The 19,045-nt window shown below is 42.3% G+C and overlaps 1 protein-coding gene across 1 annotated transcript; it reads left to right on the top strand.

The window, feature by feature from the left end:
• Positions 1–1,798: 1,798 nt before the first annotated feature.
• LOC141763284 (E3 SUMO-protein ligase CBX4-like) lies at positions 1,799–11,028 on the top strand. Its single transcript, XM_074627858.1, has 5 exons — positions 1,799–2,108; positions 2,313–2,356; positions 2,940–3,005; positions 5,411–5,477; positions 8,368–11,028. Exons 1-5 carry the CDS (start codon positions 2,040–2,042, stop codon positions 9,817–9,819), a joined length of 1,698 nt encoding a protein of 565 aa, XP_074483959.1. The 5' UTR covers positions 1,799–2,039; the 3' UTR covers positions 9,820–11,028.
• The last annotated feature ends 8,017 nt before the right edge of the window (positions 11,029–19,045 follow it).

Here is a 19,045-nt window from a genome sequence, read left to right as displayed (position 1 = left end):
CTACATCGCTCTCTTTTAACACTGCGAAAATCCACCGTGAAAACCAACGCGACACGGCGCCGGCTGACGTGTCATGTCTTTGTGTGACCTTGACTCACAGAGGACGCGGAGATATCTCTGCTGTAACATGCAGAACAGCACGCGATCTAACTCAACACGAGCACGGATTCATGGCGCGTTATCATCCTCCAGATGATCAGCTCAGTCTGACGCTGCAGCAGCACCTGATGAGGAAGGGTTGCACCGGGATTCCCCCGGCATATAGACCTATAGAGGCCTTGTTCTGGCGGCGGCCGGCGGGCACGGATCAGTGTAGATCCAGTGTAGGTCCAGTGTGGATCTGGACCGGGCTTTGGACCGGAATCTGGACCGGGCTCTGACTCTGGCCTTCACGTCGGCTGGGCCTGTTATGAGTTTTCAGGTGGAATAATTCGTTTTGTGATATTGATTGTCTCATAATTACAAGTGAACACAACAACTGTCTCATGTGCCCCGCTCATCAATACATTGTGGATAGCTCTGCGTGTGTGTGTGCGTGTGAGTGTGAGTGTGTGTGTGGTAGGATCTACGATGTTCCTGATGTGGCGAGACTGAAAACACTAAATGCAGTAGAAGGCCTCTCCAGGCTGCAGCATTAGAGTGGTTGAGCAGCGCATTGAGGCCATCTCAGCAGCTCTCCTCTTTCACAGCACACACCCCCGCTCCACATCCAGCCACACAAGAGGCAGGCAGGATGCGTTCAGTGTCTCATCTCAGCTCGTACTTTGAAGAACCACAATCAGTTTTTTGCGAATGTGCCTGCCTGAATGTCAGGTATGATTATTAGTCTCTGTGCAGGATTCCTGTATCATGGAAGTATAGCCTATATGTCGGTTTGATTTCCAACCAAACACATTAGCTAACTTCACACATTGGAACGTCTTCTCAGACAGAGAGGGATGAGGGAAGACTCGGGAGATCAATTGGAGCAAAGTTTCAGTTTATTTGTCATGTGCAGGTTAACACAGGTTCAACAGCACAATGAAATGTATGGGATGAGCGAACAGGTCAGCTCAGCAATAAAGCAATATATAAGATAAGATAGAATGACAATAATAAGATAGAATAACATCAATAAGAAGGGCAATGATAAGATCAAATAAAATGACATTAAGTGTACATATAGTACTATATACATATGAAAATGAGGATTGTGTGTGTAAGAAAGTGACAGTATTTCCGACAGTATTGCACAAATGTAATGAAAAAGAGAAATGAGATATGGGTTATGAGATGAGTAGAAAGATGAATAATAAATAAATAAGAAACTTCACTTTCTTCCAAGGTACAAGTCTTGGTTCCCTGTCTTAGAGGAAATATTGCCTGTAATAATTGTGTTTTCTTATGGTTTTGTGCTACAACAGCATAGCAAAGAAGAAGTGTGCACAGTGTGTGTTCATTGATGCCTTAATAAGCTCATCATTTTATTCTTGCAGATACTGACTAAATTAGGTTGACTAAATAAGGAGTTCAAATACAAAGAAAGAGCTAATTAATAGTCTACAAAGAAGGTCAAACAACAAGCTAAACTAATCTATAATACTATAATTCACTCTTGTAGTTGTTGCCATGGTTTCCATACTCCTCACTAAATGCCACACCTTAGTGTTTTCATAGGAAATCGGTCTTTTCCTACATAATAACTATTTACAGATTGTTCATATGCCACCAAAGTCGTGATGACACGTTTTCCCCACAGCACCTGAACGCAGCACGGGGCCCAAACCCCGCCCATGTTACCTCCCTCTCGTCTGACGTCACACCAACGGCTATTTGCATGCAGTGTTTAGTAGCTGCAGCTCCGTCAGGCTGCAGAGCGAGTCTCTCTCTGAGTCTCTGTGAGGGAAAGCGAGGGAAGACAGAGGAGAAGAGGAGGAGGGGGCTCTAGTGTTTCACATCAGACGAGCTGCAGGAAAAAACCGGGCCTGAAAGCGAGCAGAAGGTGTCGGATAGCTGAAAGCAGAGAGAAGAGCCGCTCCTCTTGTATCTCGTATCGGAACATGGAGCTGCCCGCCGCGGGAGAGCACGTCTTTGCGGTGGAAAGCATCGAGAAGAAGCGCAGCAGAAAGGTTGGTAACAAGAGCGACTGAAGGACATCTTTACACACATGCACATGGAGAGGAGCATTCCTCATTGCTCTGCCTTCACCTTCTTACACGGACTACATGTTTTTTGGTGTATTTTTCCTGAGCTCATGTGTCAGGTGACGGTGCAATGAGCGCGTTCTGCTGCGTAAAGTAACGCTGCTTCTCTCCGTTTGTCTCCGTCCACAGGGGAGGTTCGAGTACCTGGTCAAGTGGAGAGGATGGTCCCCAAAGTAAGTCCCATTTTCAAGTCTAACACCATGCACGATGATAGCACGCCGTTCAAAACACAAGTGTGTGCATCCGTGCGAGCGTGGGCGCGCATATGGGCGGTTGCGCGTTCTTGCTTTGGGCGCTCAACGCGTTGGCCTCGAGGATGGATGTGAGATGGATGTGGTTGATGGTGTTTCACCATGGATGCAATCCCCAGTGTGCCAATTAAAGGAGGACATGTCTGTCATTGTTTAACAAATGTCCATCTATCTAGAGCTGAGACGAGGCTGGGCCATTGGATTCCCCCCGCCCCCCCTCCTACAGCCGCGCGTAAAAGTTACTCATGATTTATTACACGTGCGTCCACAGGGAGTGCGAGTGTCTCCGCGTGTTGTTTACACATGGACGTGCCTACAGATATGAGCTCTGGGAGGATTTACAAGTGAAGGGTCGTTGTGGTGCTAAAATAACCTTGTGTCCTGAGCTGGTGTCTGTGAATGTGTGCCATGCACTGTGTGACAGGCCAATGTGTGCCATGCACTGTGTGACAGGCCAACGTGTCCTCACTGCTCACTGTCTGCTCTCTGTCTGCTCTCTGAATAGATACAACACGTGGGAACCAGAGGAAAACATCCTGGACCCCAGACTGCTCGATGCCTTCCAAGACAGGTGAGTTTAGAGTCTGATCAACCGGCCTCACAAGAGAAGAGGTTCACAATATAAATCACACATTATCACAAACCGGTTTGGATGAACCGTTTCTTACATTTCCAGTTCTTCACACAACATTAACCGTCTGTTACTCCTCCACATGTCTAAAGGAGGAGCTCTCCTGGCCTGGTCACTCTGATCATAAACTAGCTACATAATGTGTCAGTGAATGTGCAGAAATTCAGCTTCTGGGGGGGGGGGGGGTCATCAGACGGTCAGGTTAGGGTTAAACTCAGGTCAGGGTTAACAGAGCAAACTGTGACACTTTGCTGCATCTACTTTCTGTCACCTGATAGTTATTGGTGTGTCAGCATCAGGTTATCATGCTGAAGTGCTACCTGCTGTACCACCACCCAGTCACCAGATGCACCTGTGTCATCTTCCACAGCATACCCATCGCATTACCCAATAAACCAATTATTATTGATTAGGCTAAAAAAAATGTACCAAAATAAAAGCTCTGTTTGGCTAATTGCTAATTTGGCTAATACTTTCAGACTCCACTGGTGTACACTATTATTTCACTAGATTTCAGACACCCTGTAGAAATGTTTAAAGACATAAAAAAAATGCTCTGCTTTGAATAATTATGTATATGTGATGTGGGGTTTTTTCACAAAAAAGTTAGTTAAAAATTATTGAAATTTTCTTCCTCATTGAAAATCCTAGAAACTATGAATATTGTTCATTTCTAGGGCTGTTAATTGATACAAAATATATCGTAAATTTTTTTTCAAAATGTACCTTAAAGGGCTGTAAAGGGGAGACTCGTGGGTACCCATAGAACCCATTTACATTCACATATCTGGAGGTCAGAAGTCAAGGGACCACTTTGAAAATGGCCGTGCCAGTTTTTCCTCACCAAAATTTAGTGTAACTTTGGAGCGTTATTTAACCTCCTTCACGATAAGTTAGTATGACATGGTTGGTACCGATGGATTCTTTAGGTAGGGTTAAAGCTGATCCCGCTACGATCTCCAAAAGATCGACTGCGTTAAAGAAATTAGTGGCATTAAAACAAATTTGCGTTAACGCGTAATCACGTTAACTTTGACAGCCCTGATCATTTCAAAAGTTGAACTGTGAGACCCAACATGTCTCCTACTTCACTGAACAGTCAATTCTCATTTTGTGTGTGTGTACTGGAGGTTTCAAATTCACTCTTGTGTAAGCTGCATATTGGACCATCATTGGCTTCTAAACCAGTTGTGATGTCACAAACTGCTCATATGTCCACGTCTTAAACTGAGATTTAAGTTCACAGAGAAACTTCCAAGTGATGTAACAATAAACTGAGTGTGTGTGGGCTTTAAATCATGGTGCACGACTTTCCTTAATCTGCTCATGAATTCGTGGAAAGGCAAGAGGAAATGAAGATTGAAGTGAGCAGGGAACCAAATAGTGGTTTGGTAATTGTTATAAATTTGAGGTGCGTGCACCGTCGCTCAACGTCCAACCAGAGGAACTCCCTCATGTTCTCTATTAGTGAAGGAGAATGGGCCTTCAGAGTGGGCTTCCATGGTGAAATTAGCTGCTTGGCTAACTGCTTAATAGTGTGTTGAGTGACTGACCAGACAGCTCCACATGAAGGACAGTGTCATTGAATTTCTTCAAAGCACGGCGTGCTAAACTGTCCCTGGCTTTTCTCCTGTAGCCTCCCTCACCTTTAGCTCGCTGAACCCTTTCAGGTGCAGGTCACACGTTCAAGCAAAACACCGACGTCACTCTGTGTGTCTGTTTTTGCAATTCTCTCTCTCTCTCCCTCTCCCTCTCTCTCTTTCTCTCTTTAAAGAGGAGCGATTTTATTGAAACTAATTGCGTGTCTCTCCGGGGAGCCAGATCGTCTGAACGCCAGGCTATGAAAATACACCGAGTCGTCATTGTAATTAGATGTGAGGGAGGAGGGTGGGGGAGGGGACTGACATCACTGGTGTCTGCGGTATTGAGTTACTGCCTCGGAGAGACTCGCATGGAGACAGGAAAGCTAAGGAAAGTCAGAGAAGGAGCTGGCCTTTATCTTCTACTGTGGATGCACACATTACACGGGGTATTGAGTGTTATTGAGGGTGGAATGACCTTTTTACAGCAGTTGAGGATGAGTGTTATGAGGTATTAAACATGAAGAAAGGTTAGGCTACTGTGAGAAGGTAAATACATAACAGTGAAATTAAAATGCATGCTCCCTTTTTAATCCGTGTTGAATGAATTTCACTTTGCATCGGGAACTCCAACCTGTAACGCGGGCTCAGCGCTTTCTGATTGAGCCTGAGGAGGACACCCGTGACGTTGTGTTGCCATGCAACGGCGACTCGTCTCTGTTAGATGGTTTCACTGATTGGCTACTGTTTTTTGCTCTCCCACAGGGAACGCCAAGAGCAGCTGATGGGATATCGCAAGAGAGGACCGAAGCCCAAGCACCTTCTGGTTCAGGTGAGGGAATAATGATACTGCCTCGTGATTATCAGTGATGTGAATGATGAATTACAGCTATGCTTCAGATCCAGTTTCATGTAGAATTCCCTCTCAAATGAAATGAAGCAATATAGAAAAATATTGTTGAATTTCAGATATAAGGCAGATTTAAAGGGACACTCAATATTACACTTCCATAAAGTCACAAGAGGCAGATTTAAAAAGTAACGGTCAGAATGGAAGCAGCGATGGGGAGAGATATCCTGCTGGGTTTCCACCAAAAGTTCCAGTGACTTTCTCTCTTTGTTTTTTCGAATGAGTCGGGAAGCCGACAGCAGAGTCTCACTTTACTTTCAATGTTATCAAACAAAGAAAAATGTTTTTCCCTCGTCCTAAATTGGTCCTAAATCGACGCCAGAGTACTTCCCTGTTTATGAATGAAGCGGTACACGAATTGAAGCCGTTGAAGCAGCGGAGTTGTGTGTGTCATCTCTGCAAACCGCCCCCCCCGAAAGTTCCTGTACTCTCAGAAAGTACTACCCCATGATCAAGGCCTTTTTGGGGGGTAAAAAGGCCCCGTAAAGTAAATTGTCCGGGGGAAAGTTCCTGCGGTGGAAACAGGGCTTTAAGGTGTTTGTCATGTTTACCGTGTTCACCAATAGAGTCCATAAGAACCTCATGTGGTATTCACGACTTCTGAAGTGGAACGTTTCTGAAAGCTCCGAGTTCACAATTTGTGACGTGTTTGTTGACGTTGTAATTTTAGTCGTATATTGTTTGTCTTCTTAATATGTCTGAGGAAAATGTTGATATTCCCAACAGCCTCATCCTTTTCCTCTGTCATTGTGTCTTTGCATTTACTGCATTATGTTACCCACTTGCTAGCGTGCTAAATTGATAGCCTCTGTGGCTTCTAGACGCCGACAGTAACGGTAATATTTTCGTTGCTTAGCAGCGGTGTTCTCCCGACTTAACCACTTGAATGGCAAATAGGGCTGGGCGATATGGCCTAAAATAATATCCCGATATTTTTAGGCAATATCGCGATACACGATATATATCGCGATATTTTCAAATATCCTCTAAGCACTTCATGAATGCTCGATTTAACCCTTTGATGCATACAATCACATCAATATGATGATTCTTGTAGTCCCTGCTGCACACTGTATGTCTGCATTAAAACCTTCTTGTTTATATTCATTAGTGGTTTCGGAACTAGTTTTGGAACTATTTTAATCTTGCATGCAAAAAGGGGGAAATCACAAGTTCAATTTAACAAAACAGTATCTAACAGTATTCACTTTAACCAAATAGTTTTCTGGCAATACATGCTTTATATATTTTGTGAAATAAATAACACACACACACACAGTTTTTAATTGCATGTAATAATTGTAAAGTAACTTATTGTTATATTTACCAGTAAGCTGATAGTAAGAATTATTATTTTCCCACTAGTGTAGAAAGAATCACCAATCGCAAGGTGCAGCCTACTGTATGGCCAAAGCTCTGCAGTCTGGTCCACTTATTCAGGCTCACAGCTTTGGTTCTGTTAGCCCCGTTATCTGTGGTGATACACACCTGACGAGCTTCTTTTAAGTTCCATGACATGAGAGCATCCTTTAAACCTTGCGCAATTATCTCGCCCGTGTGATCATCAAGTTGTTTGAAGGCAATTACTCTTCAACTCCCAGTTGTGGATGTAATGTACAGAGATACTCAGGTATGGCTCACACGTTCTGCTGGACCCCCGATCGGTATTTGTGGAGAAGTGGGTCTCCTCTGTTAGCTGGTTGGCCAACTTTTCTCTCACTGAAATGTAGAACTCCGGTAGAGCTTTCTCTGCAAAAACTTTGCTGCGAGGCAGTTCATATTTTGGATCAAGTGTCTTGATGAGTCTTTTGAATCCGGGCTTTTCAACCACGCTAACTGGCGTTGCGTTGTAGTTGTTTACAGCGGCTGTGATTTCTTTCCATTTTGCACTTTTTTGTCATATGGGATTGCTTTGGAAAGCGAGGAAGCCAGAGTCATTTGCTTCGGGGCTGGTTCTGGTTGCTTACATACATACATCGACTATATTCGATGTATCGCCCACCCCTAATGGCGAACATATCGTGCAAACGACTTCCCATGTTGTAAATACGAGCTCACGAGTTTCATTTGAAGGCACCATTAGTCCCAAGACTTGGTCTATGTGGAATGCTGGATTCTCAGAAGCATTATTTTTAGACCCCTGCTCCTCAAACTCAACACATCTTAGGTGTTGGAATTGCTTCCACTTTGAAAATTGTAATATTTATTACAAACAATAGATGTGCCTTTTTCTTTAGGGACCAGCTCCCTGACCTAACAGTTGTAGCTAAATGCCTGTGAATCGTACATTTAGCGCATCAATCAGCGGTCCAAAAGGCCAGGGGAACCCCTCCGAGGAGTGTTTTTGTTCCTCTCAGGAGGGTGTTGGTGGTAACACATGGGATAAAGTCAATGACGGGACACAAAGCAGCCAGTGACATTCCTCGGAGCTGAGGTCACAGCCACAGGAGACACTTTGAAATGTCACTGTGACGGCCGGGCCGGTGGCTGGAAGAGCTGCACGGGAGCTGTGGGGGGGGCTGTGTGAACATGGACCGAGGCCCCTGAAATAAACGGAGTGCCTCAGAAGAGCCCCTCACACATTCCAAGCACTATTTCTTCAGTGCAGCTCATGGGCCCCAGTGAACCATGGCTTTTTGTTGCAGCCTGACACAGACACATGTGTTTACTGTAGACAGTTTAACCATTAATCAGACCCCCCCCCGCTGAGAGGGATGCCCTTTACTTTATGTAAAGACATTCCGTAATTCTTCATGTAATGTTGATGACGTGCTTTTGTGAAATAACATTAATTAACTGTGTGGTTTCACAGGTTCCTTCTTTCGCCCGGAGATCCAGTATTCTGGCTGACCTTCATGAGGCGTCCCTGGACGAGGACAGCCGTCAGAAGACCGGCCCCATCCAGATGCTCCGTCCCCAGGGCCAGCAGTACCAGCTGAACAGCAAGAAGCACCACCAGTACCAGCCGCTGTGCAGGGAGCGCGAGGCCGAGCAGCAGGCCAACGGCAAGAAGTTCTACTACCAGCTCAACAGCAAGAAGCACCACCACTACCAGCCGGACCTCAAGGGGCACGAGCCCATATTCGCTAAACCCAGAGAGGTAAAAGCTCCGGAGCTGGCGAACAAGGGGTACAACCTTCCCCCGGTGCTGCAGCAGAAGTGGGTCCGGGACAAGGACTCAGGCTGCCTGACCAAAGTCAAGGACATCACCATGGAGCTGAAGAAACTTCCAGCAGACCTCAACGGCCTCAAAGAGCCGGAGGAGGTCAAACCTAAAGAGGATGCCTCACCGCAGTCTAATGGTGTCAGCAACGGCAAGCTAAAGATCGTGAAGAACAAAAACAAGAACGGGCGGATTGTTATTGTCATGAGCAAATACATGGAGAACGGAATGCAGGCGGCTAAGATTAAAAACGGTGATTCTGAAACTGCTGGAAAGACGCCGCAAGGAAGCGACAACAGCGCGGAGAACCACCTCGAGAAGATGAAACTCGTCAAGAAGCTCGGCCTCATGAACGGATTTGCGAAAAACCTGAAAGACAAAGCAACTGTTCCCAGTTCTGGATTTAACGGACGTTGCCCCAAAGAAAAGGAGCAGTCCCCCAAAACGGAGCCGACTGTGACGGAACAGGATAAACACGTCGAGGTCAGGGGTCGGGGGCAGCTCTCAGCAGATCAGCCTTTACAATTGACAACCAAGCCTAATCTGCTCTCCCTGCCTTTGGATAGGGGAATTCCCTCCCCGCCGGACAAAAGAGGAAGCCAAGGTGGATTTCAAGGACTAAAGCGCCACCTCTCCGACACAGATAGCGAGGAGCACGGGAGCAGTAAGAGGTTTCTGAGCTCCAGGAGTATCAGCGCTCCTAACACTGTGTCATCGCCCACCCAAAGCATCAGCGTCGACCAAAACGGACACCAGGGTCACAGTGGACTGCAGGACTGTGGATATGCGGACCAAGAAGAACCTATTGACTTGAGCATTGTCAAGTCCAGGCCTAAAGCTGCCCAAGCTCAGGCTGTAACACCAGCTGAAGTGCACACGCAGAATGAAACGGACACACAAATGGACGCACAGACAGAAATTCAGACTGAAACACAACAAACCACAGAGGAGGAGAAAGACAATTCATTGTCTGTTTCTAACCACGAACAGAGAAAAGAGGAGACATTTCCTTCTTTCCAGCCTTTCCTTGGGAATATAGTGATCACAGACATTACTACAAACTGCCTCACTGTCACGTTTAAGGAATATATAACGGCGTAACTGGACTGGACACCAACTGTATATATGTACATTAGATATATTTGTATTTTCAGATGCTTGAATGTACAAACGGACCCTTGATGTTGTTTTCAATTTGAATATTTCAGATTAAAAAAAAGATCCTTTTATTGCATTATTTGCATATTTCTTCTTATAAGCTCCCTGTTATTGCTGGAGATTTTATCACATGCAGTATCTAATTTCAGCTATTTCAAACTTAGTTTAAGAAGCCAAATTAGGTCAAATAAATTTTGGATTGAAGATGCACTTAACTCTTGTAAATACTCTTCACTTTTCTATGGATGTAATTTGATTATACACTCAGCTGTCTGCATCTCAGATAATGGTGAACAAATGTAGGCTATATGGAGAATTTTGTAAGGAAGAGAAATTATATTGAAACATGGTAAATTACACTGTGTGTGTGTGTGTGTGTGTGTGCGTGCGTGAACAGATGGACAGATTTATACAAGGATGCATGCTGCTTGGACAGATTATGCTATTAGGCGTGCTTAAACAAGCAGATGAAGAGAAATGAAGCACCTTTCTGTCAATAAATATGATTTGCATTGTTGAAAGGGAAAACAGGCTTTTTAAATGAGAGATTATTAATGGTTTATGTTTGCTATACGCTCCTTTTATTTGCTCTCCGTTCAAAGGTAAAGTGTTTTTTGAGTCCTGCATCTGGAGATCTGATACTGAGCACAAGTCACTTCCATTAAGACAGCACATATACAACCCTGCCACTCTTATTTATTTCATGTTTTGGAGAAGTGCAGTGACTAAAACTGGCTCTTTTTTCACTTGAATTATATCAATCACAAATCTGTGTTATCACTGCCGTTGAGCTGTTTAATCCAATAGATTAGCACCACTATAGAGCTGGGTGCTCTATGAATCATGATTCCGCTCCCTGCCTGTCCCGAGTAGGCTACACAGTTATGTATGATTGGATTGAATGGACTTGTCTTTGTGTCATATTTTCAGTAACTTTTGCAACGTTGCGGTAATTAAAAGTATGTAAAAGCACACATTCTTGTCATGATCAGATCTGCTCCCACCTTCCAGCACTATGTGATCTGAGGTGCATTGAAGTGCTCTGTGAGAACGATGATCAGATGCACTTTTGATGTTTTGTGTGCAGACTAAAAAAAAAAAATGAAGGCTTCCTATGATACATTTTGCAATAATAAAATTGTTTGCAAGTGATGGACTTGAGTGCAATGTGTTTGTTTAAATAATCCTGACCGGGCTCATGGCTGGTATAACCTACATCACCTGTGACTTTGTGTCAGAATGACAGATTTTAAAGGTCCCATATTATAAAAAAGTGAGATTTAAATGTTTTTTCTATAAAGCAGGCTTAAGTCATATAAATACTGTGAAAGTATCGAAATGCTCAATCCACAGGGAGATACACACAGCCCGTATTCATTCATCTCTGCATTAGAAACAAGCTGTCAGGATTTCTGTCCATTTGTGATGTCACAAATATACAATATTTAGACCCTTTACACAGATTTAAACATAAATATTCTAAACGTGTCCTAGTTTATTCCTGGTTGCAGTGTATGTAAATGTCATCAGCTGACAGGAAGTACACATGGACCCAAACTGTTGCTTAGCAACGCAATTTCGTCGCAATTCCGTCAAAATGCACTAAAATGGAGCGTTTCAGACAGAGGGTATATACAGGCATATTCAGGCCGACAGTATGAGGGAAATAATGTTTTTTTTAACAATACAGCATGTAAACATGTTCTAGTAGAAACACAAAATACAAGTATGATCCTGAAAATGAGCATGATATGGGACCTTTAAACTGTAACAACAGCTCAGGCCTGCTACATATGGAGAGCAACATCTTTTAATTAATTTGAAATATTCACAACCAATTCAACTGAAAGCAACTGAAAAGGCAGATTGCTGTTTAATTTCTGGCCTGTAATAAACACAAATGATAGTATGGTGAAATAGACATTACAGGTATGGGTTATATAACAGTTAAATGGGTTATAGAGCCTATAACGCAGAGAAAAACCTGAAGATCTGGAGATGAATGGACAATAGGCTCATATGTTCTTAATTGCTGTTCATTAAACCGACAAAGATCTAACCAGTGTGACATTGCTTTATGGTTTGTCTCTGTGATTCTCAAAGTGGGGTCCGGGGACCCCCAGGAGTCCGTGGAACTCTCTCAGGGGGTCCACGAAATAATTTGTAATAATTTATTTGTGCTGTATCATTAAAAAGTGCATATCTACAGATGGGGACTATTTGCGTTAATAAAACAAGCATATTGTGTCCATGACTCCCACCCACGTTAGCTTTGGGCCAATAGGAACTCTGATTGTGACACACAGCAATAAGTTCATTATTTTGAAGTCTCTCCTCTGCATTTAATACAATTCAACCCCACATTTGAACCAGTAGGCTTTTAGGGCAATTTGACTCAAGCAACAATATTGTGGGCCCGATTCTGGACTTTTTAACTGATGGGACACAGAGTGAGGGTAAATGGGACTCTGACCAAGTTTAACTCCTCCACTGGCACCCCACAAGGATGTGTGCTTTCACCCTTATTATTTGTCATCGACACAAATATGTGTCAGAACATGTGGAAAAACAGAACCATCTTAAAGGTCCCATATCGTGCTCATTTTCAGCTTCATACTTATATTTTGTGTTTCTACTAGAACATGTTTACATGCTGTAATTGTTAAACAAAAAACTTTATTTTCCGCATACTGTCTGCCTGAATATACCTGTATATTTACTCTCTGTCTGAAACGCTCCATTTTAGTGCATTTCAACGGAATTGCAACAGAATTGCGTTGCTAGGCAACAGTTTGGGTCCATGTTTACTTACTGTCAGCTGATATTAGTGGAATGTGTGCAAATTTATGAATGTCTCGGCGCAATTATTGACTCAAAGCTGAACTTTGAAGCTACATATTTGTGAAGCGGTGTGCAAAAAAGGGGCACGGTGTCTGTTTTGTTTGAGGAAACTGGCCAATTTCCACATTGACAAAACCATGATGACTTTATTTTATTGTCCTTTTATTAAATCAATCTTTTTTTCTTCAACTCTTTTTTTCAATCTTCTTTTCTTTGGCGTCATGGTTTGTCAAGTTAACTTTAAAGGTCCCATATCGTGCTAATTTTCAGGTTCATACTTGTATTTTGTGTTTTTACTAAAACATGTTTACATGCTGTAATATAAAAAAAAACTTTATTTTCCTCCTACTGTCTGTCTGAATATACCTGTATTCACCCTCTGTCTGAAATACTCCATTTTAGCACATTTCAACGGAATTGCGTTGCTAGGCAACAGCTTCGGTCCATGTTTACTTCCTGTCAGCTGATGTTATTTACACACACTGCAACAGGAAATAAACTGGGACACATTTAGAATGTTTACGTTTAAAAACCGTGCAATGGTCTAAATATCGTTTATTTGTGACATCACAAATGGACAGAAATCCTAATGGCTTGGTTCAAACACACAATTTCTGAATACGGGCTGTGTGTATTTCTCTGTATATTGAGCGTTTTGATAGTTTAACAGTATTTATAAAGCACTTAAACCTGCTTTATAATATTAAAGACATGAAAATCTCACTTTTTACCATATGGGACCTTTAACATGATTCAAACTGAAATGTGTTTCTGTTTATCACTATCAAACAGGTCTGAAGTATTTTTGAAATGTTTTAGAATACAAATAGTTCTAATGGCATCTATGAGTACAAATGATAGTGAGCATTATGCTTAATTGGTTAAACAATATCATTATGAGGGGGTCCTTGGAAAATGATCTCCCGTGTGATGCATCCCTGGCCCCAAAACCTTTGACAACTGTGGTTTAAGCAACACTTGTATGTATATTATATGTGTGCCCTTGAAGAGGATTTCAGTCGTTTGAAGCTCATCATTTTGACCTGAGCAGCTGTTCATGTCAGATGTTACTGAATAAATTCTCCTGACATGCCGGGAGGAACAGCAGGAGGCGACTGCTTTCTTTGCTTGACCTACAGGTTCAACTTTAGTAGGTTGTATAGCCTACAGAACAGAACAGAACGGGTTGGCCGTGCTGTTCCCGCCGTTCATAGAACGAGGCGGACAGTTGCTGTTTCTCTGAAGGAGAACTGAGGCGCTTTAAATGAGCTGCGTCCTCTCCTGGTACACAAACATCCGTCCTGTCTGCTAGCATGTGAACGCAACCTCTGCCTGTGGTCGCTTATAGATGATTCATACTACTGGTCCGTTCAGACACAGACGTTCAGCTCTCGACCATTTCCTGCTGCTGCTGCTGCTGCAGCCCGCCAGGAAAGCTGCTTTCTGTGCGCGTTAATGTGAGCAACGACGACAGAGAAAATGTCTGTCTTCTCCTCTCCTCCTCCTCTCCTCTCCTCTTCTTCGTCTCTCAGAGACGCGTCGCAGCCGCTGCAGCTGATAAAGAAGTGGAACAATGAGAAACTCCGGCCGTAAATTCCCAACGACATTATTTCCTCAAAGTATCTCACGGCTTGTTTGTTCATATGAAGGCAAAAAACAACAACTGCAAAACTCCGAACAAGTTCTATGTTCGTCTATATCCGTTAAATAAAACTTGAACCGTTTGTAACTTGTGTGATCCACCCTCTTCTTCTTCCTCTTCCTCTTCCTCTGCAGCTCATGCTGGATGACTGACTGAGTTGTTTAAGGCCTGAAAACGTTCTCTGACTCACAGATGCAGTCAAAGCCATGCAGGTGCTGCTGCTGATTTCACTAATCACAAATGTATTCAGGGGATCTTTGTTTTTTAATAGAAGTCTGGTGCTTTTGACAGGAACATCAGTTCTGAACCAGGTCTTGACAGAGTCCTCTTCAGTGGGCCCACGGGGCTTCTCCTCCACAGACGCACAGAAGTGCACGCAATGCAGATCTGAAACATTTCTAAATCAAGTCGCAGCAGATTGAGGCTTAAATACAGAAAACACAATGTTTTCTATACATCCTTTATTTAATAGTGAGTGTTGCTCCAACTCAGTCATCAGGAAGTGAACACATAACAACCTTTAGGCCTATATCAATATATACTTGTGCTTAACAGTGACGCACGGATAACCCAGCCTTAATTGTGTTTAACCCGTGAGCTGTGGAACTTCTTTATTTTGTGAAAAATAATTTTGTAGAAGATAAAAAAATACTCAGGATCTCTGTCATAAAAGCAGCGCATCAGAATGATAGTTGTCCAGGAGATTTAGCCTCTCTATTGGCATCATGGGAAACATGGGTTCCATGGTGGAGAGGAGGTCCTGGTGCTCAGCCTGGAAGCTGATTCACATCTCTATATGTTCACATTATAGGAATCATTTTTGTTGTCTGTGTTGTATTGTCATTATGTTGTTAGTCCTCATCTAATGATGAGAGGATGGTACTGTAAAGGACACAGGATATACAAATAAAATTGACTTGATTTGGATGATATAAAATATTCATTTCAAAATCATTAATAGGCTATATATATATATTTACAGTGTCACGAATCTGCAAAAGCCGATCCATTCCTTCTGTATTTCCAGCCTCATTATAACTCAGTAATAAATTGTTGGAGAGGAAAAACACAGCGCATGTGCACTCAGTCATAATGATGCTTCATTTGTGCTGGGATCAGCTGGATCCAGTTTAGTGACGAACACTGACTAAAGCCCAGATCATCCAGCGGTGACTGATGCATCAGTGCTGACCTCAGTCCACATGTATGATTCAACCAGACACAAGTGGTTTAACGCTACGGGCCTGTGCGTGCGGGCTGACCTGCAGTATCATCCAGTCATCTGTCACTGGAGTTCAATGGAGAGGTGTGCATCAGCTGTTCATTCATATCTGTTAACACCATACAGCCTACATGTCTGCTGCTGTAGGAAGAGGATCTGTGGCCTAACATCTATTTTGTTCTTTATGGTGAGGGGGGAGTCAGGGAAAGAAACCCACGTTTAAAACAAATAAAGCTGGTATGAAAATCACCTGGAGAGACCCGAAACGGCCCTGCAGCACATCCCCGGTAGTTGCTTATAAAGAAGTAAATTGAACCTTAAAGTGGGGTCGGTTGCAAGAGAAAGACAAAAAGAGGAGCAGCCTTTAATTGGTTGTCTCTCATTGTGATCGCCGCACCTGAACTGGATCCAGCTGATCCCAGCTCGGTTAAATAATCATCCACCTCTCAACAGCTAAACCTGCTCGAACCTCTCTCTCTCTGTCTCTTCCATATGACTAGGATCCATATTGCCTGTACCGGTGCTGATTTGTGGCCGTGTTTTTCCCGTTAGAGCGCACCCGGAGGAGCCAGCCGGCGTCTTGCCCGGATACAAGCCAACCAATGGTGTTTAGACGGCGGAGCGCTGCTGCACTGCAGGCGCGCCGAGACCAATCGCATCCAGTCTGTAGTCTGAGGTGCGCCCATCTTCCCTTTCTGTCTGCACACACTTTGTTTGTGCATTGAAAACATGCGACAGGAAAAAATGAGTGCAATCATAAAGTAAATCCTAAAATCATATAATGAGAAAAACCCTTGCGGCTGTGAGGAATAAATGGTGTGCGCTCCGCTTCCATTAAAAGATTCCGATAAAGCTTTAATTACCAGCACGTTACAATTCCGCAGTAAATATTTATAACATGTGGATATCTTCTATAAAAAAATAAATGAATGAAATGTGTGTCTTTAGATGGATTTGCTCTCCCTCTCTGGGAACTTTCTCTCGAGGCTTCAGCTCAGATTGAGGGACAAACAGTATGTTGGACTTATTTGGCAAATGTGCGCACGCATGGAAACAAATTAGTAAAGAATGTGACGAGAGGAGACACACAGTGTTCTCCACTGAGAGTATGCGTTATCCTCGTTAGGCCCGTCGCTCTGCTGTCTGCAAACCAAGGAATTCTTCAGTTCTTTAGTTTGAACTGATTTACCTTCAGTCTGGAAACAAATCAAACACTTTCACTATAGTGAAATACTACATTCATACTACTGGCATCAGTGCGTTCGCGTCTTAATGAAGACTTTTGGAGAAAATTCCACCCACCGTGGTTCATTTGTGCAGTTTGCAGACAAAACAATACATTACTCATTTGCACCTAACGAATTTATAGCGACAAATATTCTGATGACAAGTGAATTATATATATATTGGTTTAATAAATCAGTGACCCTTAATTGTCTTTTATTTTTATTATCTCTAAGTCTTTAAATAGAGATTTTCGTCTTGATCTCTGCGCTTAATTGTATGAAAATATAGACTATACATACTATATTATACATTATACAGACTATACATATAACCTTTATAGATGTGGGCTCACTGGATAAATAGTCTAGTCTATAAATTGTTTAAATGAAGTTGTTGTTAAGTTGTTGAACTCTCCCGTCGGTCAGTGCAATTTGTTCTTGTCTTGAAATCACGCAGAAACGGTTCATTACTTTCCTCTGGCTCAACACTTCACTTCATTCATTATTATAAAGGACCAATTTCATTGGTTCTCTTGATGTTAACCCATTTAATCATCTAAATGTCTTAAACTGTTTGATTTAGAAGCTTTATTGTTACTATAGTCTTAATAATAATAATAATAATGCATTCTGAAAGTCAATATTCTTCCACGCGCAGCAGCGATACACCGAAGAGTCTCTTGTATTTACATGTTTTTATTGATTTATTTTTCATTTGCAGTGGATAGGCCTATATGGTATCTAAATCATCTTTGGACATGAGCGTCCATACAATGTGACTTTGGCCTGTAGACTGAAGGAATTACGGGGAGACAGACTCGCTTAATTGTAGCATTCTATGTTCTAACATAATCTGAATAATCTTAATCGTTGGTTATTAATCCTTCCGAGGAACGAGGCTGGAGAGAAAGTCTGAGTCCAGATGACTGATAAAGTTCATAAATCACTTATCAGTTATTGTCGGGTCATCGATTCAGGCTGCATGAAGAAGTCGCATTATAATCTTCATCCATTTGGCCCTCAGCTGTTCTGTTTATTTTACTGTTTGGTTAATTAATGAATCATTAATAGTTTAAAGGTTTGACAAAGATACTCACCTCAGACAATTCAACTAATATCTACGCTATAGTATTGTGAATAATTGCCTTATTTCATAGCCTGATTATTTAACTTTCTTATTTAAAAAAAACTGTTGGAATTGTTAAGCTATTCAAATTATTATTAATATTATTATTATTAGCCTTTATTATTAGGCTTTATTCGTATTAATTACAATAAATTATTTTATTTATTATTGCCTATTTTCTACCTTTGTTAAACCATTGACCCTTTAATTTGTAATTGTTTTGTCTTCATTTCTTAGCATAAAAATGTAGGCCTACCTATCGGCCTGTGATTGTAGATCTGATAAATCAGACATTGCCACGTCATTGTCATTGTCACTCTTTTTGTTTGTTTGTTTTATAAATCCACCATTAGGATTGGGATATAGGATTTTATTGTATTTTGTATGCCAAAGTTTTGGACACTAATTTTCCTTTGTGTGGTTTTTACTTGTGTTGTTTTCTGTCTCTCTTATCTCGTACAAACAGCAGGCCTAATGGAAGCCTGGACACATTCTGATGGATTCTGCTTGACTGATCTCATTTGCAGAAAAAAACAAAACATCATACCGACATAAAAGCTGTTGATGGTTTATATGAATAACAGAAGCAGACCGCAACCTGGTTCTGTTTTATTGAAAAGATCCATCAGAAGGTGACTGGTGGTGCAGGTAACGTTGGTCGGACCTTTGCCATAACGCAGAGAAATATGAACAGATTTCCATATAGCCTTCCACATGCAGCTGATCTGTTCCGGCTTGATTCAGGATCATGACATCAGCTTCGTTCTCTTCATAAATCAATGTCAATAACCGTCTTGCATGATAGTCAGTGACAGAAATCACGCGGACTGTCATTTCACATTTATGATTTATTTTAAATCGACTACTCAGGTAACCTTCCTCTCTGTTTAACCGGATACCAGCCAGGTGTTTGTTTGAAATGTAAAGCGGATATATATTCTAACCCGTCATAATGAGGCCTATATGCAACACATTTGATGAATATGCCTTAAAACTTTGCCTACAAAATTCACCTACAAGGATGAAATAACATAAATAGTGTGTAACAGTGTCTGACAGGAACAGCGCACTGATCCTCTGTGTGTGTGTGTGTGTGTGTGTGTGTTTGTGTG

Source organism: Sebastes fasciatus, chromosome 3 (genome assembly GCF_043250625.1).
Source record: "Sebastes fasciatus isolate fSebFas1 chromosome 3, fSebFas1.pri, whole genome shotgun sequence".
NCBI lineage: Eukaryota > Metazoa > Chordata > Actinopteri > Perciformes > Sebastidae > Sebastes > Sebastes fasciatus.
Note: the sequence above shows the minus strand (reverse complement) of the source record. Positions and strands in the feature narration are given on the sequence as shown.

What these genes read in the sequence shown, in the direction of transcription:
- LOC141763284 (XM_074627858.1), top strand. Translation starts at nt 2,040, where the DNA reads ATGGAGCTGCCCGCCGCGGGAGAGCACGTCTTTGCGGTGGAAAGCATC. An exon ending in AGAAGAAGCGCAGCAGAAAG is followed by an intron (nt 2,109 to 2,312) that starts GTTGGTAACAAG and finishes CTCCGTCCACAG; the next exon opens with GGGAGGTTCGAGTACCTGGT. An exon ending in TGGAGAGGATGGTCCCCAAA is followed by an intron (nt 2,357 to 2,939) that starts GTAAGTCCCATT and finishes CTCTCTGAATAG; the next exon opens with ATACAACACGTGGGAACCAG.